The following is a 24,199-nucleotide window of genomic DNA, read 5'->3' as shown; positions in this document are numbered from 1 at the left end:
AGCAAAAAAACAACAAAAAGAGGAGAATGACATAGGATAATTAAAATAATCATGCAAAAATATAGCTGTATATGCTGTAAAGGAGATATTATTATTATTTTAAAAGCAACAGGAAAAAAAAGTTTTATATTGGTGCATATTATGCATTAAGGTAATGAGCAGCGAGTCCAAATAACAGCAAGTCAAGTTGAGGTGTCATGTCAGGTGTTGAGTGCATTAACTCCATACTGATCTTGAGCCCATTGTCTTTACTGTAAGTTTTAAGCCTATCGTCATTTCTGACTTGTGCTGTCATGAATGCATGTGTTTGCATAAAGAGTATGGAGAAAAGATACTGATAGGGTTAAATAGTCGTCTCTGTTGCACCAAAGTATGTTTCAGTATGCAGTCTAACTTTTCAAACTTGTTCTTGTGCAATGCCTGCCAGTCTCCCTGTAGATGACAAAAATGATCCAGCAACTATTATATTACAACATTAATCACAAGTAATATTCTGTGTCTAATTGAATTTTCTCAGAATAAAATGTAACTGCGCAGTTTGTGTCTACTTTACGGTAAAACATGGTCGCAACATCTCAGAGCTGACTGTGGTGTGTGGGAATACTGTTCTCCTGGTGAGTGTATATTATTTTAGATGTAGCCTAAGTACCCCGTTTCTCCTGCTGTCATTGAGAATATCCAAACAGCCAGTTTAGACAGGATACAATGGAAAGTAGCGTTAAATAGCCGCTGTTAGTGTCCGTTAGCTAGCATCTTTACTGTGCTATGTTAGCCGAAACACACGAGGAGAGCAGTCATGTGTTAGCTCACTACACAGCCTGGTAGCGAGTTAGCAGTAAAACAAAACTTCGAAACAGCCGCTAAGTCAGCCTTGCATTTAGTTTATCTACAACTTTTGTTCGCGGCAAAAGACGACACCCTCTTGTACGGTTTTTAGGGCGTCTGGATAAATGGGGATACGTTACTCGGACGCCATTAAACAAGCTTGTTTTTCTTATCAATTAGAAATTGTAGCTTTTAATTTATGCCAGCTCCACAATGTTGACGAAACAGTCACACAATAATACCACTGTTAGTTTCAAGTGAATATTTTACGACTTAAGTGACATACCTGAAGGTGAGGACGATCCCGGAGATAAACACAGGGATGTATAATCAACTAAAATCAATCAAAACAGTGGTTCAGTAAAATTAGCGAAATGCACACGTGTCTAGAGCTGCTTAGAGACCTAACGGTTGCCTAGAGACCGTCAGGTCTCGCTTAGAGACAGATACATTTCGCTGATTTTACTGAACCTGTTTTTAATATCTTTATGCAAACTACATAAGAAAAAACTGGTGCATTTTAAAACCATGGCATAAAGATGTTTATAACGTTATATAAATAATAGAAGGCGAGAGAGAGTCGGGTCCCTTTTAAAGGAGACTGTATTTAGCTTCTTGCAGTAGGAAACAGTATTGTATGAAACTGTTAGCTGTGTTTACAGTTGTCACCGCCAATGTGGCACATGTGGGCTCCTGCTCGTGGACACATGTGATCAACTGCAACAACGTCTAATAGAGTCAGCCACAAGGTGGCATGCTCTAGTCAGCTGGGCCACGATTCATTACGGCCACTGCTTACACTGCTGTGTACTGTGATCCCATACTGACTGGAATTAAAGTTGTTGCCATCATTGACTTTTCCAGGTCTGTACTACAGCACTGTCCAAAATGATAACTCCTGCCTTTGACCTGAGCCAAGACCCCGACTACTTGATCCTCAGCATCCGCGTGCCATACACCAGAACATCAGAGTTTGACCTGTATATTGATGGGACAGATTTCAAGTTCTACGCCAAACCATACTTCCTAAGGTGAGTTAACCATCCACGGACTGATGTTAATGTGTTTAAACCTAGCTTTGATGACTGAGGGGAAGTCGTACCATCTATCTGCCTCACACTTGAATTTGAGGTCTTTATTTTTTCTCATCTGTCTTTATATCATTTCCAGATTAACGCTTCCTGGTAGAATAGTGGAGGATGGACGAGAAAAGGCCAAATTTGACATTGATAAAGGTAGGTCATATTATTATATGATGACAACAATGTGTGCTGAACGGCTGAAAAGCAGCAAATTGCCTGTTGATTTACAGTAACCATGTCATCAGTTTAAATTTCACTAAAGGGAGGTCAGGTTTGCAATATTGTGACTTATTGTGACAATATTGTGTTGCAGTCTGTATAATCTGGTGGCACCGTAGTTCATTTATTTTTCTATAATTAGCCTAACTAACAGTGATACAAAAGATTCCCTGAGAGGGAATACATTTTTTATTGAGGATCCAGTCTACTCACCAGTTTGCATTTTACTTGTGTTAAAGGGACAACGAGGAGTTTCTTTTCGGTTATAAAAAAGTCTCACGTTAATGTGGATGAATCTCCGCTACCCACACTTGTTAATGGGCCCATTTTCGATAAATATATCGTTCTGTCTCTATCGTTATTTTGTTATTATTAGTGGTGGCGGAAATGCTGGTCGAGCCGACCAGCGTTTCCTTAATGAGAATAACGCAGCTGAATGGCCGTTTATGGTCGGAACTACGACGGTAACTGAACCTCTTTGAACCTCGGACTTGAATTATTGATGAATGAAAACATGAGTCCGTCTTGCGCCGGTCAAATAATTTTACGGTGCGCGCGGAGGCTCATAAATGTAGTGTGAAAACGCTTCGCTTTTCCAAAACTCCTCGTTGTCCCTTTAATCAAAATAATGACTTGGTAACGGGTAAGAAGTTGTTTTCCTGGATATGTTTGTTATTTATAAAACTGTTGTTCTTTTTTCCTTTGTCAGAATGTGCTGACCTTTTTTTTCAGCAGAGGAAAACACTTCCCAGGATCTTACAACTAAGTTGTTTCAGATGCTATGTCAACATGCTGAGTTGTACAATCCACAGAAATGCTGAACAGGGTTTTTAACTTTTCATTCAGTTTATTTCAAGTGTGTAAACTTTTGGAACTGGAGACCCCTTTTTCCATTTTCAATGTTATTAGTTTGAAAGTGAACATATTGACAGAAAAATACATGCAACAAAAGTCATTAGCCATAATTGCAGTACTAGATGTCTAGGACATCCTACATTGGTTTAACTTTAAAGCTTTATGTTTAAATTCACTGTGCATTTTGTAAATAGTAGCGATGGAAGATAAGCATTAAAGGCGTGAAGAAGGATGCTTGCATATCTAAAAAAAAAACACACTTTTTTTTTAAGTATTTGAAAACCAACATTGGTGGTTCTTTATAAACCTGTACATTTGGTGAAAATGAGAACATACACTGATGTTGTTACATAGCAGATCTCCGTAGCAGATGGCTGTGCTGGCCTTGCATGGTATTGGTGACCAGTTGCACTATTGCAAGACACTGAAGCCTGTTTCTAATTGCAGTTAGTGATTGATCCCTGGGGTGTCTTTAGTTTGTACTTGAGTCAATCATCCAGGCTAAATGAACCTACTGATCATGTTATTTCATCCCATTGAAAGGGCCACTGGAACCATCTGTAACGTTATAATGATCACAGCCTGCAGACTCCCTGTAATATCTCCTCTCCCAATGACAGGGAGCTCACACAGGATTTACTTTAGATATATATAACAAGCAAATGAAACATGATAATGACTATTGGCACGATTGTCTAGACACTACTCTCTGTCACTGTGATCTGTCTTTGACTTTCCATTGCCCATAATCAGTTGTAATGAAGTTGTCTTTATGGAGACGTCTGCCTTATGGACTCTGACACCTCGTTGCCCGTCTGTCAGCATGGCCCCGGTTAACACGCTGTGTCTAAATAAGCCTGTAACATCTGCTAATAAAGCTCCGCTAATGAGTGTCCTTGTTTAGACTTATAATGAGCAATCATTAAGATCCCTCTTTCAGGCTCTCCACTCTGCAAGGCCTGCAACTCAAGCAATTAATCAGCTTCTATCGTAAAGTGGTTGTAAGCTTTTACACTTGGGTGCATTGAAATTTTACGAGGTCTTTAGGCGACCATCAGATCATCTATGTGTAGTGAAGGCAAATCATTCTTATTCATCTGTTCAGTGTTAGTAGCAGTTTATAAAGTAACTACTTCATTTTGAAGTATTGCACATGCGGGTGGGCTGATTTATCGGCTGCTGCTTGTAAAAAGAGATGCTCACTTTCAAATTCAAATGTATGACTGATCAATCAACATTGACTTTTTTTCTCCTGTGGGATTTAAACGAGTAGTGAAGTTGAATCTGTCAATGACTTCATAGTCATTAATTTAATGTGAAACATGAGGATGAGACTCTGGACTTTAATTGTGTCATGACAGGTCAGAACAAGCATTAGTTCATAAACTTTTCATGACCGCTCTCTTTTCACAGCTACAGATATGGAAATAAATTAAAGTTTTGTATTAATTAATCACCACAAAGTTGTTTGATAACTGCATAATGTGGTTTACTTCTCTTTTCTGTTTAAAGTTATTTTTTAAAAAATAGTTTAGAAAGTTTTGAGTATTTTTCCTCTACCTGCAGGTGGCAGGTGTGTTAGTTATCACACGTCTTTGTGTGTAATTGTGAGCTGTAGGGAGATGTCACACTCCTTTAAACTGAAAAATGGGATTGTGACAGTGGATTGTGTTGCAGGAGGCTCTTCAGTCCTTTTCTCAGTCCAGTTTTCAGTCAGCATCACCAGACACTGTCATTACCATTCGACACATTTACTCAGATGATCAGTGTCTCACAAAATGAGCAATAGCTGATTTTATCAAAGATGGCATTAATCATTTTTAATTGGTTAATATATCCATCAGTCCCTCTTGTAGGCTCCAGGTCACTTTAATTTAATTATCAGGAGTTATTGTCATTTTCTCTTGGGATTAACTGAAAAAATAAATAATTCATGCCAATATTATCTGGCCTGGTTTTCCATACGTGCTTGATATGATAACGAAACTAGTTTTAAATGAAATTCTGTGATCTAGAAGACTTTGATTCAGCTGGGTGAACAATGCAGAAATCCCTATGTGTTGTTTAAAAACCATCCCTTCATGTCCTACCTTGCTGTAGGTCTTTTCACACTTAGGGTCCCTAAGGAGACAGCTGGGGAGCACTTTGAAGGTCTCCAGATGCTGACAAGTCTCCTCGCCCCAAAAGGCTCCCGTTCAGCACAACCTTTAGTAGAGGATTTAAACCCAGGTATGTCGATTTTTGCACGTGGGTTTTTAACTGAAAATCAATCAAAGCAACATGGAAAGTGTGCAGTGTACACCTAGAGCCAACCATACATGTTTTATGTTTTATAAGGGTGCAGTGAAAGCACAGGAGATGATGGGGAAGACGAAGAAGAGGAAGAATTTGACTGGCAGGTTGAGCAGGAGGTGTACACGGAGAGCTCTGCAGAGGAGCTGAGAGCCCTAAACAAGTACGGCTTTGGGAATCAGAGGTCTGGCGTTTTTGTCCGATTACAGGTAAGATCATGGAAAAAAGATTCTTCCCTGATTTCTGAAGTGCTCACATTCCTCGTGAATGTTTATTTTCATGATGCTGGCTTGTTTTCACAGGAGGAACTGAGTGATGTGATTGATATCAAGAACCCAGAGGGAACAACAGCAGCAGAGAGGAGGCAGGCGAGGCTGCAGGCCGAGGCATCTGTCTTTTCACCTGACCACTATCTGTGAGTTTATCAGTGAGAAAAAAAACTCCAACACTACTGAATGTTACTTTTTTTTCTGGGCTGTGTTTGTCAGCTTATGTTTATATGTCACTGCAGAGCTGATTTGTTTGAGGATGATGAGGTGAAAGGTCTGCTGAAGTTTAAACCATGGTGGACAAAGCTGAGTCCTTCCACAGAGCAGGAGGGAGAAGCTGGTGAGTTCACGTTTTCCTGTCATGATCCTTGAAAGTGTCTGTGGACTATTGACTGACTAGTGTTGCTAGACTGGCCTCCTTAAAATCAGTACACGATTATTTCTTTTTTCTATATTATCATTTCCCACTGGGCAGAAAGATGATCTGCTAAATGATGAGATGGAAAAAGAGAAAGATAGAAATAAACGTGTTTTTTTTTTTAGCTTTTTTGAAGTGGGGTTGTATGAGCTACACATGCCCATTAAGTACCCTAGATGCAGTAGAAAGGCTGTTCAGTTGTTTGGATCAGCAGTGTGGAGCCTGCTTGTGCGAAGGAGTACCGAGGAGTACTGAGTGAGTGAGTTAGTTAGTTCCAGATAAAAAAGAAAAACTTTTTTCCAACTGATGCATTGTAAATTTTTACTTTAGATCGTACTCTTGAACTGGTGTATTATTTTGAGACGGGACTTCTCGTAGGCGGCGAAAATATGCTGATTAATTGTCCCTCATTGACAACAGTGTACTGCCTGTGTCTCGGTGCAGCGTGATGTGCCAGTGTTTCTCAGTTGGGGATAGCAGAGACCTTTCTACTGCATCTGGTGTACTTAACGGGCATTTGTAGCTCATACAACCCCACTTCAAAAAAGCTGAACTATCCCTTTAAGATTTAAGTATGAGTTAAAATGACCTTATAAAACATTGAGAAGCACACCTGTTATTGTTGTCTTAACCCTGCAATCTAACTGCTACCTGAGGAAAATGCAGTACAATTGATGTATAATATTTCCCTCTGAGACATAGCGAAGTATAATCGTAAAGTAGCATTAATTAAAAATGGTATAGTAGTGAAGTATATAGTTTAAAATTATACTCAAGTCCAGCACTGGTAAGAGCTGAGCAGTACGTCTGTGTGTAGGTCAGTAGGTCGGTCTGTGTGTTTGTTTTCACAGTAAACATGGGAAGATCACATGGGACTTGTTACGTTTTAAATTTGATTTGTCACAAATGCTCAATGATTTAGTAAAACACATTATAAACCTTATATCTTACATCAATATAGCACATGTTTAACAATGTTGATTTTGTGAATGAATGTGAGTTTTTCAAGTAAACTGGAAGTAACCAACAAAGTAGTGACTGAAGGCTACCAGAAGGTGGCATGAAGTTGCAAACATTGAGAGGGCAATCGAGCATTGTCTCAAAATGAAAACACTCTTGATGACCATTTTATTATTCCCACTGCACCATTCCGAAACTTCCACTAATTGAATAATGAATAGAATAAAAGTGCGTATGCGGAGATCCAAACAGGAATGTGTTGGCTGGACTGTTTGTCTGCCAGGCACAGACATTGTTCTCTGACAGTATATTAATCCCCAAAGGACACATGAGTCTTTCTGCTGCCCCCGTTCCAGAGGAAGGTCAGAGCTCAGCGAGTCGGCCTGAGCTGCACTCCCTGCCAAACAGCCTCAGGGCTCCTCAACAGGAAAGACACTTGCCATTATGAGAGATTGAACTTGGACCTGCCCTAATCACTACATCTCTCTGGTGCCTGTTGACCAATTTAAACAACAGCAACCGCTGAGTTTGAATGTCACAACTTAAAAGGCCTATATTTCCACCTTCCTGCAGCAGTGTTAGTGTTTTTTCTCCCCAATTGTTGCTTTCCTCTTTGCAGTTATTTCCTCCCTATCTATTTCAAATAAATGACCTGTGCACTTCTGCTTGTTGGCTGGAGCCTCGCAGCTTCACATCTTAGCCCAGCCCCTCGTACAGGCGCAGTAGCTCATGATGCCTCAGCACTGCGAGAGACTATTTAATTGTGCCACCCCAGCTCCTCTAACGACCTGCTAATTCCAGCGCTTCCACTGTTTAAGCGGGGCGAGTGGCTCACAGCCATATGTGTAATGCATGGGTGCTGTACGCTTGAGAGAGGATTTAGATTAAACAGATAGCATTATCACAGGAGGGAGCGCTGGCAGCCACGTTTTCCAACCAGCACCAAGGTTCCCGACCGCTGACGAGCAGCCATCAGTCAGCAAATGCAGAGGCCATTAGCCGCACTCCGAGCTTAGCCTCCCCAAGAACATTACGGCTTTCTGTAGCCCCGCCGGCTCCCTCGCCTCATTCTGCATTCTGAGACGGAGCGCTGCAGTCAGGAGCCCCGGCGTAGATAAATGGGCCAAATTAAACTTAATGGCTTGATTGACAAGTGGAATAGCATTAGCCTCGGCTGAGTGTGAAGAATGGCGTCGGTCAGGAGATTTAAGCGGCTTGCCATCAAATCTTCGAAAGCGTGCTTGTGATTTTAACTGTAATAAATTTCAAACGGAGAACTACAACTCCTCCACGTGCCCCCCTCCCCTCCTCCTCTGCGCCTTCACTTCTGCTAAGTCTGATATATATGTCAAGTGACAGATGGATGTGGTCACAAGTGCTAATGAAGTAGAAACTGGCCCCCTTTGTGCTCTCCAGTGTCGGGGCCAGCGTGCTGACAGGCCACAGCTGCCCACTGGAGGCCTGAATTCACACACTGGCTCAGGCTAAGTGATTCTGACAGCTCGGTCTCTCTACCTGCTGCACTTTGTTACGGCTGAGTTTAGAAATCCGACCTTTTGACCAAGATCGTCTTCTGCTGTTGTTTCAGGTTCCTTATGCACCACCAAAAGTTTACACTTTGAGGAGACTGCATCGTTAAATATCCCTGCGATTTCCACTTGACATGATCACAGCATGCACACACAAAATCGACCATATCTGCCAATGCCAAGGTCACACGGTGACCCCCCTTTGCATCGGTGGAATTCTGGGCGCGTTCTCCAGCCCTCCACAGTGTTTTGACGAAGCATATTTACTCCATGCCATCAGGCCATCTGGACCTGTAGAGAGCAGCGACGAGCCAGGCTGCCTTTCCAACTGGTGGAATTAGGTCGGAAATTAATTTGCAATCAGGAGAAGCCCTCATACACCGCTCGCTAACGCTGGCTAGGATTGATTGGCTCCACAGTGGAGACGAACGAGCGCGGCGTTTGGGTAAATCTATCAGGTCTGCTCACCTCACCTCACTTCACCGCTTCGGCTGCAGAGTTAATAGAAAATATATCAGCGTCATTAGGCCGCCGTGGCCTTGCAAGGGGGTGAGTCAGTGCTCTGTTTCCGTTTTACATTCTGCATTTAGTTTTTAATGGTGTTGTGCAGCGGCTCTGTTTTAAAACAGATGGCCCATGTATCCACAGAAATCTCCAGGACTGTTTGTGTGTCAGTGCAGCCATACGTTTGCTTTGTAGTAACATTTGTTTCTCTTGTCTTTTTATTCATTTGTGCCTGTGCATTTCATACTGTGTGTGTGTGTGGGTGCACATTTGCTTGGATATCAGTTGCTTGTGACTCTGCAGATTTGTGTGTTGCATGTGTGCTTTTTATGACGCTTTCATCCCTCCTCTCTGTGTCTTTTGAAGAAGAGTGCGTGCACTGCAGACAGATGTGTGGGGGCACTGGTTTGCGTGCGTGCCTGTGCATCTTGTCTGTGTGTGTTCTGCTCGGCCGCGCTCTCCCGCTGCAGCTGCATCGACGCGGGACTCAGGTAGCATCTGCAGGGAGCTAAAAAACTGACGTAATGCAGTGGGAATCTCCCTCCCAGCAGAGCCAAGTTCCCACTGCAGCCAGAGAGATCGTTCTGAAACGCTGCACGTGTGTGTGTGTGCGTGTGTGCGCGCCCTGTGTGTGTGTTTGTGTATTTGTGGACTTGCTCCAGCCAGTACACGCCGGTACGTCTCGCTCATCAGGGGCTCAGTGCAGGGACTCTCCTCTCCTCATGCAGAGAGAGGAATTGCTTTCAGCTGTTTTATAAGCTGCTGGGAGAAGGAAAAAAAAAAGACTGTTTGAGTTACAGCGTTTTCCTGCAGACATTCACTGTGCCTTTCAATACTGAACGATGCAGATAGCTTAAATGGGATTGAAGTCTGTTTGTGTTGCCCCATTAGGCCTGCCACAGATCCTCATTAAGCAGATGTCTCCTTCAAAAGGCTGGAGTTAGTGAATTTTTACGAAGAGCAGGAAATAGAGGTATTGAGTTATTTTCATGATAGAGCTCTGCGTTTTCTCAACGCAGAGCTGTTGAGCTGTCATACAGATGAAAAAAAAAAAAAAAACGGTATCTGATTGACTCGTTTATGCTGGTTTGATGTCCGTTGAATGTTTGGCCTGCTTTGCTCCTGCTGCTTATCAAGCTCAGTCAGGTGCCCTGCAACAAGGCACTTTGCCCCCAACTGCTCTAGAATAACAGTTCATTGGCCAAGAGTGGAAACACCTTAACAACAGGAAAATGGCCAAGTCCTCTCTTTTTCCTTTTGGTCTGCAACAACACACACACACAACACATTCTCATCAGAGGAAACATACCCCTACACAAGTGGTGATGACAGATTACCTGTGATTTTAAAATGATTCATCACAGATTTGGCAGGATTTGACTTCCTCAGGTGTCCGGCTTTCATGTTGATTTAATTATGAGAAGAAACAGTGACATAACTTCTGTTCTGTCATGCATCTGCAATAGAAATGGTGTCTGACTATGTTACTAGAACTAGTGAGGTGGAGCCATTGCATGCAGCTGTTTCGGCGCATTTATTCTTCTGTTTGAGGAACTAGATCCTCGATGTGTAGTTGAAATGTTAAGACTTCAATTGGTTCTTGATGGCCAATTATTGAAAACGCTCTGCATGCTGATGTTTGGGGTTAAAGGTTATATTCTCCCGCAACGGTACAGTACTTGATATATTGACAAGGCTGACACACTGGCTTATTGTAGCCATGTCTGTGCTGGTGTTTGTGCTGGCTCATAAGTTACAAGAAATGCCAAAGCAGGTCAGCACAGAGAGAAATGCAATCATGACCTGTCCCCATTATAATGTGTAGTGTGTCTAAAAGCTCTGTATCAACATTTTCTATAATATTTGTTGCACTGAAAAGAACATTAGGCTGACTGTACATCATCATCATTGTCGGTATCGGCCTCAAATGTCTCTGGCGTCTTCGTTTCGTTACACATGATAGCCTTTGGTACACAAACACACAGGCGCACCCAGAAACACAAGCACACACAGATACACACATGCTTAAAAACCTCAGCCTCCTGCACTTATTTGTCTAAGAAATGGGAACAAGTTTTGGCAAGAATTTGTGGGAAATACCAGGATCTTTATCTTCAGCATTTAACCACACTTTAAAAGGTCTGTTTTCTCATATCTAACTAAAACATGAGGCTGGTAGCACAAGACAGAGAAAATGATGCATTTTCAGATTCAAGCCAATGGACGTAATCTTTTTTTTGTAATTAACTTTTTTTATTGATTCCACATATCAATATTCAATCAACATTTTACATACAAATTTCCAACAGTATAGAACATTCCTATACTTCTCCACTGGGGAGCAGAGACATAGATAGACATACATTCTCAGATAAAGTTGCAGTAGAGTAAATATGAAGAAAAAAGGAACCCTTTTTCACTCCTGTCCTTATTTTCACACCTCTCTTGCATTGTCCTTTTTCTCCTCTTGGAGGGTAAACATGACAAATAAACATATGAACAATGAACAAGTTTGTAGCTTGAACCAAGGGGATCAGTAATCTACCATACACAGCGTCCGTACTGCACAAAGTCTGCTCTCAAAGGAGACACAAAATTAACCCAGTTTTCCCAGTAATTTAAAAAAAAAAAAAAAAAAAAAAGTCAGCTTCTCCATTCTATAAATATTGAGCATTACCTCTGCCCAATCCTCCATTTTTGGTGCATCAGTTTTTAGCCATTTTCTGGTGATGGCTTTTTAGCTGCCACCAGCATTATTCGAAATACGTATTTTTCTCCTGACCTTGTAATCTTTTGGTTCTCTTTTCCCAAATATAAGACTTCAAATGTACTGTAAGTGGAATTTGCACTAGTATGGATGTAATCTTAAAGACTCAGAATATTAAACCCACTTTATTAAAGCTGCTTTTAGCCCATCGGTGCTATAATGTGATCATTGTGCCCTTTATCTTGACATTTGATGGTTTCGGTATGATTTTAATAAGAAAATCATTGATTTGTGTTCCTACTTTGTGGCAGAAAATCGTGCTCAAGCGATGGTGGTCTGGTTGTACAAAGAGTTTGTACAAGTCATACGCTCCCTCTGAAACGTATGTGTACAAAGGAGCTCATGCAACCACCTAACCACCGCCGCTGCTTCTCACACCCACAGCTGGATTCTTTTGCGCTTCTGCGCCTCGGCCCGTTCTAAATATACCAATGACTTGTGGTGACTTGAAATGACACGTCTCTAACTGTAGAATCCACCTTCTTCTCGTGCAGCTGTGTCGTTCACCGATGATGAGAAGGAGCAGCTGAGAAAATTCACCAACCGCTCCTACCTGCTGGACAAGGTGTCCCGTCAGCACGCGTGGCTCGGCCTTGTGGACACCCTGCTGGCTTACGCCTATGAAGTGCGCTCGACGGAGGGAGAGCACAATGTGAGTGTATGTGTGAAGAGGCAACTCCTCCTGAGCGGCACTTAGACTTGGATGACAAAGCCCTCGATCCTCAAATCCTTTAGACCCCCTTCCATTCCATTCAGAGCCTTAAGAGATTACCAGCCGATCCGAGAGCTCAGTCCAGGCCTCTTTGTGTCACTCCTATGCGGTAGCTACACACAGGCAAGGTGAGCGAGGCTGATTTCATTGTTAAAGACACTTCATCGTATGTGTATGTCAAACACTGCAGATATGTGATACAGTAAATCTTGAATCACAGCCAACAAATTCTATCGAGGGAGAGTATTCGGATCTCCATTTGAGATATTCTTATATGCAGAGGGTCCAGAAGTCCCCCCGCTTTATTTCAACTTGTATCTTTTTTTTTACCATGCATGAACAGACATCGTCTGGGCAGCTACTCTCCGTGCTTTTGTCCAAAGCAGAATTTATGGTGCTATATGTTCTTCTAGTATTTCCTGTCTGTCCTGTGTGTTGCAGTGATGATGAATAGTTCTCTCCCTCCCCGCAGGTGGAGTCACCGTGGACAATCAGGAAACTCAGCGGGACTCTCTGCTGGCTGGAGGTGAGTTCACTGTGCACAAGGAACTCAGACATGCAGCAGTGAGTGGTTTACTCTCACATGTTCATATTATTCATTAAATAGGGAGAAAGCACAGATTCAAACACCCTCTTATAACTTCTCATCTGTGGCTCCTGGATTGAACACTTTGCCTTACTTCCTGACACATAGTGGCAGAGCAGTCACTAAGATTACAGATGTAATCAAACCCAGCTGCAGTTCATCAGCCTTATGCAAAAAAGATCTGATGATGGGCTGTTTTGAGACTTGTCTGGAAAGTAATGGAAAGTGTTTCCTTCTTCTGAACTTTTCCTCTTTAAACCAACTTTAAATTGGTTTAAAATATGATACTTTTAGATCTGCAAGTATGGATTTTCCCCACAGGAAAACAACTGCATATGCAGAAATATTAAAAAGCCCATTCTTTTCAACTGTACAAAAAAAACTGTATAAAAACAACAACAATCTGCCCAGTCACTTGAGCTGCTGAGATCCATTAAAAGTTAGGAAAAAGTATAAATCAGGAGCCAGCAGGAAAATGCAAAAATATTGCTACCCCATTGTTCTGTGCAGATCTCTGGTGAAGTTACTTTATAAAGTGTCTTAATTTGTTTCCTTGCTCACTTTGTCTCTCTCACTGTTCCTCCTCACAACACTCTCACTCTCTCTCCCTGAGTGTCTGTCCACTTTAACAGTGCTGCAGTGCTACGGTGCTTTTAATGCAGTTTCCTCAGCCAGCACTGCTCAGTCTGCAGCGATAAATCAGCCGCTGAAGGTGTTTGTATAAATTTCTAGTCTGATGTCCATTGTATTTATCAGCTTGAGTTATTTTACAGGTGCTGCTAAACATAGTGCTGTCCTTTGGTAGAAATAGGGATGGGCTCAGTTTGATTAGTTAGGGCCCTACAAAACGCTATGTATCTTTTACTAAACATCCCCTGTGGTGTGTGGATCTGCTTCTGTTTACCAAGTTTCTCATCTTAGCATTCATCTTGCATTCAGTCATCCCTCCTCTGGATGTTGTTTCTGGTTTTATAATGCCAGTGAGTAGCAGCCCCAGTGCTCCTGCTTTTGAAAGTGCCTGTGGCAAACAAAGGACAGGTGCTCATTAACAGATGGGACTGGTTCCCATTAAGTTACAGATGTGAATTTAGAACACGTGTTGTCAGGTCTTTTCGCCACCCTGCTGTGAAAAGTTCGTCACTCTGCTATTACTGACTCTGTAACTGCACTTGGAGTATCCTTATCAAACGTGCTGGATATTTTTGCTCTGTTTATTTTCCCTCCGGTCGCCGAAAATTTCAGCAGAGTGTGACACATCACCTACTGAACTGGAAAAAGGAGCAAGTAAAAGTTCTGTTTGATTCCTTCCCATCCCTCGTTTCAACAAGCCAGCAAATGGACAAGTGCTTATTTGGCCAGAGGGTAGACAAATATAGAGACAGGTCATGGTTGAACAGCCGTTTGAAATCTGTCCTTTTTTAGCAACAACCGTTAAGACTTGTGAAGATTGTAAATGCGGAGGCGTCAGAACTGCAGCAGAATTTATAGTGTAGTTCCAGTCTACTGGTTGCGTTACTTGAATTTTGACCATTTCAGACTTCTCACCAAACACCCTGGTGTTTATTTTTCACCGTAGGTTTATATTCGGCGTGTCTGTGATAGATGTTACAGCTCGGACAATGTTACAAGGTGATTAGAGAGGCACTTGAGGTGATTATCAGTGTGTGAATAAGCAGATAGCTCCACTCTGTGTAAATATGTCGACAGTTAACAGTAACGTTTAAAGGTGCATTAGAGACTCCAGCTGATTTTTCCAGATGACTCCATCACTGCTACTTGCTCTGAAACAAAACAGTCGAGGTCCAGGCTCTCTCCATGGCGCTACCACAAGCCTGTAATGTGAACTACAGGAAGTTGTCAATTGTCGGACTTGGCACAAGACATGTACAATAGCAGTAACAGGTGTTCCCAGTTCAAAGAGTAAATGATAGGTGGTGTGTGTGTGTGTGTAGCCTGTCCGCTTACAAACTGCCACTGAACAACCACTTGAGGGTATGTGTGTGTGAATGACATTAGAAATAGGAGTCTCACATCTTAGCCCATGTCCACAGCAGGGAGAACAATAAACATGTTGCTATAAACTGAGCCAGTGCTTTTAGATAATTTGCTGAAAGTTTGCCATCTCATTAACGGCAGGAAATAGTTCAGTCTCTCCCTCTTCTCCAGGCTGATGAAGGCTGCATCTAGGACAAGTGCTTTTAAAAATGCACCACTTTCTCTCTCACACACACACACACACACACACACACACACACACACACACACACACACACACACACACACACACACACAGTTTCTCTATTCAGTCTCATTGCTCCTTTGTTCTGTTGCTTCCTGCTCTTTATTATTACTTCTTTTAGTATTTTTTGTTCAGGTAAGCATGCTTGATGTGCTCTTACTGTTGCTCCTTTTGATATTTTTATTCATCATCACTGATGAGACATTTGGTTTTATCCATTAGTAGACTTCAGGTAAAACTTAGCTAAGCGGTGACATGTCTTTGCACATGGTTATCCAAGTCCAGTTGTCCTTGGTTCAACTTCTTGGGTAACATGTGATGAGGAGTCTGTTCCAAGAAGACCAGTAATCTTTACTGAGTAATCTGGACCACCTTGCTGAGTAAAATCTCACTCAGGAGTAGGACACTTGACGTCAGATAATGATCCTGACTTTGCCTTTTACTCAGCAGAGTTTTCCAGATTACTCTGTTACCCTGGTTCTTAGAACAGGGCATCGAACTGTGAGAACAATTTAGCACATTACTATGCGAAATCGTTGATCATAGGGTTTTTATATTTTTGTTAGATAGCACCTTTGTAGGTATATTTATAATGATGTGGCTTCTCTGTCTGTTCTTCAATATTTGAGCTTTGTTTCAGATTTATCCACTTGATAAGATCTTACTGTTGACAAACTGATACCTATAATGTGGGCATTGCCTGAAGAAGTGAAAGCCGTTAATAATTACCTCATTGCTGCAGATTAAATTGATTAACAAGTTGCTATATAATGCAGTTCTCTGACTGTCTGACATCAGACTGCATATCATGTGAAGTAACATTCATTCTTCATGCACAGGGTCACCACGAGGTCCTCCACATTAACCTGCATCGAAGGTTCAGACGTCAGCGATTTTGTGGATTGATATCTCAACCTCAATGCTAGGCTTATTCAATATTTCACTCGTCTCATTGCGTGTTGAGTAGTTGATTTATTCACTGTAATACAGAGCTCAACACAGCTGTTCACAGAAACATTAGAAACGGATGTCTCTGCTCAATGTGTGGCATTGAAAAGGAACAGTCTTACCATCAACAGTGTCTACTGGCGTGAAAAACAAAACAATGTCTCCTGGTGTAGAGTTTTACACATTCTGTATTTCTACTTCAGTTTCAGATACTCCAGAGTTAGGATATCCAACAATGCAACATTCGTATACTTTTGATTATTTCAATTCCTTAGTTGTTTAAACTACCTTCAATTTGTGCGAGGACTTCTCCCTCAAATTCTAAACAATACCCAGGAGTGTTAGGCCTGTCTGAGCCGTGTAAGTGCTCCGACGGCACGTCTTTGAGAAAGTTAACAGGACTTTATTTCTAGAACTAGGGCCAACCGAAATAGCTGCTTCCTCTCTGCAACTCTATCTCTGTAGCCAAGCCAAGCCAAAGTGTAGTGACATTTTTAAGGAGGCTGACATCAGTAACACAGTGACCCCCCCCCCACAAATGAATGGCCATGAATCAAGCTTCAAGCTCAAATGACACAGTTGTGAACTGAAAGTTGTGAAGTTGATAAAGGCTACACCACTGCTCAATACAGACCTTGTACTTCATTATTTTAGGTGCTGTGGTTGTTGCTTCGTTACTCTCAGTGACATCAGTTGTGCATGAACACATACAGCCGCCTTGACAGACGCTGCAGTCGAATACACAATCCGTCATTCATGTTCCTGTTAGGGACTCATTAGAGTTCACACTGCACTACAGATTTGGGGAAATGTGTCCCAGAGCGTCCTCATTAGGTCTTGGGGCGGTGCACACATGATCACCACTTGTGATCGCAACACCCAAGACGCTTTCCTTTGCTAATTACAAACAAGTCAGTGAAGCAGCCTGGAGGAGTTTGCTTCCCCCGACCTCAACCACATTTAAGAGGAAGTGGTTCTACTGTCGTGACACTGGAGTAGAGAACAGTCTTCAGCTGCTGCTTGTCAGTCGGCTATTGGCTCCTATTGACTGTAGGGATGGAAGCTGGAAGGATTTTACTGGCAACACTGCTATTATTGATTCTGCTTATCAATTTTCTGTGTGGGCGGAATAACATTAGAGCCTAGAGTGTGGTGTTTATGTAATGTTATGATACCAGGATATTTACCCTCATGGTGCTCCAGGAAGATAAGTTCATGGTGCATAAACTGGCTTTTTTTTTTTCATTTGATTACATGTTACAACTGTCCGAAAAAACTCAACAGCATCAATAAAAGGTCACGATGAGCTCATGTTATTCTAGTAGTACAGATTATTTGAAACCTGGGAAGACAGAAAGAGTGATGTGACTTGTCCCAATTTGGGATAACAAATACAATCATCATCTATCCTATCTTACTTCATCCTATTTTTATCTCAGGTTAGAAAAATCCTAAAATACTTTCAATCAGAAATTGGGCATCACTTATATGTCTGTTACCTAGCAACCAACAACACCTTTCTCATCTCAATGAAACGTCCAAAATAATTACTCAAAAACAATGTTGGACACCTGGCTACAGCACAAGTTAGAAGTGTTGGTTACATCAGGAGGAAAAATAATGAAATGTTCTTTTTTTGGGAAGTTTACAACAATTGTAACACAGAAGATAAAAGAAATGGAGAGGGTAAGGAACTGGTATCTACTAACAAGCATTTTATCATCGAACAAACACATCATTAGGATGTGTCTCAGGCTTCTCAGTGACTAAGTTCTGCCTGCATCCATTTCTCAGGTTGCGTGAAAGCAATAAAAGAGCAGAGGTATGGATTTAACAAGTTATCTAAAAGTTTTGGAAAAGTTCAAGTGAGGACAGACTAACAGGAGTTTTTTTTTTAAAGGATAGAAACATTTAGAACTTCGGAACTTTTCCTCTTTAATGGCATTTCCCCGAAATCAGTCTTAACTCTAATTACCATGGCTCCAAACTGTTTACATATGATCTGCAAGTAGGAAGTTTCTGTAATACCGACCCCAAGTGCTGAACTGGAACAGGTTCCCGATTCCCATCCATAACTGACAGGCCACCTCGCTTAATCCCCTGCTCCCTGTCTCCCCCTCCTCCTCCCCCTCCTCTCCTATCCTTCACTTTCTGCTCGACAATGAATTCCTCTCTGTCTTTGACTGCCTGCCTGCCTGTCTGTGTGTCACTGCTGATATCGGCTCTGCTTCCTCACTCCGTTCTCCCTCTGCGCTATCTCTTTTATTCTCTCACTGTCTCTATCTCTTGCCTCTCTTAACATCCCACCACCACCACCACCACCTTACCCCCCTCGGTCTCCCACCCCCACCCCTTTCCATCTGCCGTATGTTTACTTGTCCTCAGTCAACTGCTCTGGTGTGACTGACTGTGAGTTTCCCCCCCCCCCCCCGCAGCAGCAGACCTTATTTACACTCCTACTAAACAAGCCCAGGGGAGAGCATGATCCCCAATGACACGCACTCGCAAGCTCGCAACACATCCTTAACAAGCTGCAAAGAAAAGAAGAAACGAGGGATAAAAAAAAATCTCTGTTTCTGTCTCGGGGCTGTGTGTGTGTCCATTAGTGCGGAGAAAATCTGAAAGCAAAGGCAGTGATTAAAGACAAGCGGCAATTAACCGGCCAGGGCTGCAGAGGTGTTTAAGAGTTGTGAGCCCCTATTTTGCCAGCTCTATAATTGAGGAGTTGTTAGGAGTAATTAGAGCACCAATGACTGCAATGCACTCCAATGGGGACCAGCCTGCAAACTAACAAAAAAGACAGGAGGGAAAAATTCCTTTTTATTTATTGCTGAACCAAACTGTTAACTTTAAAGCTGCTTTCACACATGCAACACCAACCCTGGATTTTTTTTCAGGCATTACCTGGAGCGGCTTTTACACGTGAACGCAAATGCACAAAGCAGTCGAAGCGAATATTAAATGGATTTCACCCTGCAGGCTCACTGATTGAATAGAATAGGTCACTGTGCAGAGAATTCACAACCAGCTAATGGCCATCATTTCTTCTGCACGCTCTGCCCATTTCTAGTAGGTTCATCTCTGGCTCTGTGCTGCATGTGTGGGCAACTCCAGACAGCGTCTGAACCCGATTCTCCCGCCATTGTCCAGATTTCATATGTGAAAGCGGTTCAGTTTTCAGAGTCTTAGTGATTCCCTCTCATGTCTTTGTCTCCCTGTGGTTTTGTGCTGGGTAGATTTCTGAGTGTCATGTTCTCTTTTTTTTTTTTTTTCTGCAGACGTACAGCTCCTTGCAGGAGGTCCTGGTATCGTTTGGACGGAGGGTTTTGTGCTTCCCGCTCCACAGACACTTTGCATTGGTCTCTGCAGCCATTCGTGACACAACTAAGATTTTTCTGTCAGGTGAGTGTGGCCACCATCAACCCACACACACACACACACACACACACACACACAGTCTCATAAACACACATTACCACAGTGACCTCTTACCTCTGCAGACTGGTCGTGACCCCACAGTGTCTGCCACATGTTCACAAGTGTGCAGTCTGTGTGGGCTTTGTGGGTTGTTTTTGTGCTTAAATACTAGCACCTTCAACTAAATCAAATCCTCTTTGTGTGGATTCATTTCACTCCACTGAGAACACATGATCATCACTAATTAGTGTTAATTGATTTTGTCCACCCTGTGGTTTCTTCCGAGCGCTGTTTTTATATGTAAATAAGGCTTTTGAGCGTGGAGTCGGACAGCGCCTGCTGCCCGCCTGTAAGAAGTGGGATGCAGGTCGATCGTGAGACAGCCTGAAAGTCAGCATGCTTTCGTGGTTCATTGGCTCGCTAAAAACAGCCTGCTGGACAGGCACCGAGTTTGGAGAAAGTGCTTCACGAGTGTACTGTGGCGCGTGTTTGAAAGTAATATTCCTCCAGCTAAGCAAGAGAGTGGCCCGACTCCCACCTCTTCAGGGAGCGAAATGTGGATTAGTTGAAAAGGGACTGTTGACTTTGATATCTCAAAGCCCTGAGTAATCTTTAAATCAAAAGCCCCTGCGGACAGATGAAACTCTGCAGTGTAAACACACTCAGGATGTGTGAGGGCCAAGATTATCCAGCTTGTGATGGTTTTAATGCTGGTAAATGACAGCAAATTAAAGGCCCTTTAAGCTCCGGATTAGCATTTCTGCGCATCATTAAGTAGAAAGATGAGTTGATCAGGAGATTCAGGGAAACTGCACTTTGACTCGCTCTTTCCCTCACCTTCTTTCTCATACCTCCTGTCATACATAATGAGATTTTTTTATGTGCATCTTACGCCAGAAATTCCAGTGTTTCCTGACAACTCACCACATCACACTGGTCCAAACAGCCAACTAGCAAGAGGCTGTTTTTTTTTTTTCTTCTTCTTCTTTTGTTTCAATATAAGGAAGGGTGGGGGGTAGGATGTGGGGCAATTATTTCACTATTATTGCTCATAATTGTAACTCCCAACTCATAAAAGTTATTATTTGCAGGCATTAGGGATGTATGAGTAATAGAGCTTTTCCTTAATGAACTGTAACACAGTTTTTCAGGCCGGCGTGTGTCTGAGGGTGTGTTTCCTCCCAGCATTACTTCACGCACTAATTAATTTGTCAGGATAAGGCAAATGGAAATGCATGCTCCATTTTTGAGGCACTCCATTTAAGTGGCTGTGAAAGCAAACATTCATAGGAATTAGTAAAACAAACCCATTAATGGCGGCGCACAGGTTAAGGCCTTAGAGGAAATGTTATCCAGAGGTAAATATTTGAACAGGCCTCTGGCAGTGTGGCGAGTATTCTCAAGGAGCTCCTCCACCTGCCTCCTAAGTGTCTGTAACTAAAGAGCCACTGGGCAGGTACAGAGGGGGCGGAGAGGCAGAGGAGCCCGCAGGCAACAAACCGGCGGAGGAAAGCCTCTGGGTCCCGTCGCTGTCATCGCCGGGGCCGACAGGACAAGACGAGCACTGTCACATGTGGTCCTCTGTTACAGATCCATCCACCACGGGTCTCTCTCTGCTGCCATTCACATGGGGACATTTCACGCTGGTCATGGAATTTCCTCTGGGATTCTGGGAGAGCAGGGAAAGTTTGGGAATTTAATCAGCGGAAGTCAAATTTTAGGTCAAATTAGCGCTCTGACCTAGTTTATGGAAAATCAAGGGAGAGTAATGACATTCTGTTGTCGGGTCTGGGTGTGAACACTTTAGGTCTAGGGTGCTGATGATCTTTTATTGGATTAGATACATTTCATGTGTGTGAAGGAGTCTGAAGGAAGGTGTTATTGAATGGTAACACACATCTTCCTTGGAGGTTGTCTTAACAAGCAGTCGGCCATCAGCTGATGTACTTCACCTTCTATACTAAGAGCTGGCCTATGTTCTCACTTGTTATGTCGCACAGTTCAGTTTTTTTATGTGCTGCTTTTATAGTTTAACTCAGTGACTTCCACACCCCCCGTTTTTTATTGTGATGCGTCTGGCTGTAAGCAGCTGTTTTAGTATTACCCCGACGTGGTCTCCCTTCATGTTACGTTCCCTCAGCCAGTCGAGAAAATTGAACTGCAGTGAAGAAGATTGTGTTGTCAGTGGGCAGTGCTGATGTTAGAGCAGACGGAGGCTGAAGATATGTCTCTACTGCCTTTTGAAGTGCATCATCATTAGTGGCAAAATCAGACAGACACAGATTTTATCCCGCTGCTTTTCCTGCAGGCTGCTGCTGCTCTTACTCTCAGAAACTTAAAAGTGAGAATTAAAGTGGTCCATTTGAGTTAAACAATCTGTTCCTAGAACAATCCCTTCTTCGCAATGTTATTTTGTCAACGAAGCCACTAGTCCAAACAGTGAGATAGTGCTCAGTTATTAAACCAACAAGCACATATTCCACTCTTCCTTTTTCTTTTCTTTTTTCAGATGATGTGTTTTAACTTTCATCTTAGGTTACTATGAAATCCATACATTCTAGAGTAGTATCTGTATACAATACAATGCGATAAAGCTTGTGAGTTCATATCCTCTAGAGAATGGTGGAATTGAAATGAGATAGTCTGGTCTATGGAGGATTTCTTCTTTGCAGCACCAACTGTGTCCACCACAGAGCGCCAAGCCCTTCATCCAGCAACCTTGTCAGCTCTGGTTGTAGTTGTACTGTATCCTACCGAGAAGCTAAACCACGAGATGGTCCCAGAAATGTTATTAAATGTTCAACTGAAATCTAATACTTACAATTGAAAGTGCAATCCTCTGGCTCTGTTGTCATTGTTTGCCGCCATATAAATTTTATTCATGGTGCAGGATGAATCTTTGGATAAGTTGGGCCACGAGCTGGAGGCTTCATTTCCCAGGAAAAAGAAGGCTGCATTTCTTGGCCACGTTTGAAGGAGCCTTTAAAATGTGAGAGCCTGGTCACACCGCTGTGACACAATCAGTCTTCAAATGCAGTGTCTGAAAGTTGCAAACCCAGTACAGGGTCTGCATCTTTAAATTTCTCTTTAAAAAAAGACTGTGGCAAAGAATTTTATTTGACTATCCAGCACTATTCATTGAGGTGTAGTTTGAGGGTATTATTCCATCTCATCATCAAATGTATTTCCTACCCAGAATAAATGTTAGTTTTGTCCCCTTCAGCCTTGTTTTGTAAAGCTTAACTAAAGTAATCTGAGATCAGATCAGAATCAGAGTCAGATGGAAATGATCAAATCCCAAAATGAAATTAAAAGTGACTGTTTTTTTTACTGAAACATTTTGCATCTTTTATGAAGCTGCTGCAATGACTTTTTTTTCCAGGACACACAGAGGACTGTGAATCCAGTGAGTCTCTCTTAAATAAATATGTGTCTGTTAGACGGTGTAAACGGAGGCATGGGCACACGCATTAGACTGAATTAATACATCAGTGGGGGGTTCAAGCGGCATATGAGACATTTATTGGTACACATAATATAATCCTCAACATAATGTAATGATACAGCACTGGTCCTCCTATCATGTGTGTCATGCTGATTATGTTATGAATTCTTCAACCACAGAGCTCAGAGCTGTCATTTCCAACTCTCTGCCTCTGCATTTTTGGCATTGCAGCAATTCTGTCCAGGGGAAACAGCAGCCTTTGTTTTTGGTCGTCCTCACTCCCACTGCTGCATCTATGCAGGCCTGATTTTTCAGCAGCCGTGGGCACGTTTTTCCCTCAGCCATTAACATAACTTTCTCACTTGATATGGGCATCTCACCAAGAATCACAAAAGGTGGACTGGTGTCGAGAGCAACCTTTCCTCTGGTTTTCTGCAAACAACTCATGAATCTTCCTTGTGAGGAAAAAGAAAAGTCAAATCTTGGAAGCAAGTGTGCTTTTTCCTCACATGATCCAAGATCCTGAATTTGAGGGCAGAGTTCCCTGCATACGATCCCATGTCTAAATGAGAACCAAATGTTTGTTTAAGGTTTTCCTCTCTGCAAGTGTGCTGTTTATTTTGATTGGGCTGGAATTTCTCTGGACAATGCCAACCAGCCCTGCAGAGGTGGAGAGCAGCATTTTCTCTTGCCCTCAGTGGATTGTTGGCCACATCATAAGGCTATTTATATGCCTGATTTGGGAGGAGGATGGGGGAGCTGTGGCAGTTTGGTTTGTTGAATACTTAAGGGAAAAGTCATTTGTCAGGATAACAAATGGAGACTCTGCGTAGTGTAGTTTAGCCTTTGTGGTGTTGAATGGTGGCTGAAACAATTCCAAAACACGTTGCCAAAGTGCAGGTGACAACCATAATCCACGTCACATGGACCACAGCTTAAAAAGCTCCCACCATTTAGCAGCTAAACTCATTTGATAGTTACCATGATGATTTATTTAAATCATGATTTGGCTCAACTCGCATGCTGAATGCATCTACCATACAGTCCTGTTCACACAATGTCCACATTAACTTAATGCATAGATGAAATGAGTCGAGTAAATTTAAGGAAACCGCACAATGGCTAACGTAGA

The 24,199-nt window shown here is 42.4% G+C and overlaps 1 protein-coding gene across 2 annotated transcripts in view; it reads left to right on the top strand.

Moving 5' to 3' along the window:
- Window positions 1-542: 542 nt before the first annotated feature.
- Window positions 543-24,199, top strand: part of shq1 (SHQ1, H/ACA ribonucleoprotein assembly factor) — a 39,658-nt gene continuing 16,001 nt past the window's right edge. Inside the window, exons 1-10 of one of the 2 annotated variants that reach the window (XM_085776442.1) lie at window positions 543-614; window positions 1,690-1,856; window positions 1,996-2,060; window positions 5,082-5,210; window positions 5,319-5,482; window positions 5,576-5,688; window positions 5,785-5,882; window positions 12,215-12,372; window positions 12,905-12,958; window positions 19,484-19,607. In XM_085776442.1, coding sequence (XP_085632568.1) covers window positions 1,714-1,856; window positions 1,996-2,060; window positions 5,082-5,210; window positions 5,319-5,482; window positions 5,576-5,688; window positions 5,785-5,882; window positions 12,215-12,372; window positions 12,905-12,958; window positions 19,484-19,607 — 1,048 coding nt within the window. In that variant the 5' untranslated portion in view covers window positions 543-614; window positions 1,690-1,713. Of the gene's footprint in view, window positions 615-1,681; window positions 1,857-1,995; window positions 2,061-5,081; window positions 5,211-5,318; window positions 5,483-5,575; window positions 5,689-5,784; window positions 5,883-12,214; window positions 12,373-12,904; window positions 12,959-19,483; window positions 19,608-24,199 lie in introns of both variants that reach the window. The other variant, XM_085776441.1, reaches the window with a different exon arrangement.

Source organism: Trachurus japonicus, chromosome 5 (assembly GCF_045865225.1).
Source record: "Trachurus japonicus isolate A0001 chromosome 5, Traja_1.0".
NCBI classification, from domain to species: Eukaryota; Metazoa; Chordata; class Actinopteri; order Carangiformes; family Carangidae; genus Trachurus; species Trachurus japonicus.
The sequence above is the reverse complement of the archived record's forward strand: the minus strand, read 5'-3'. Positions and strand labels throughout refer to the sequence as shown.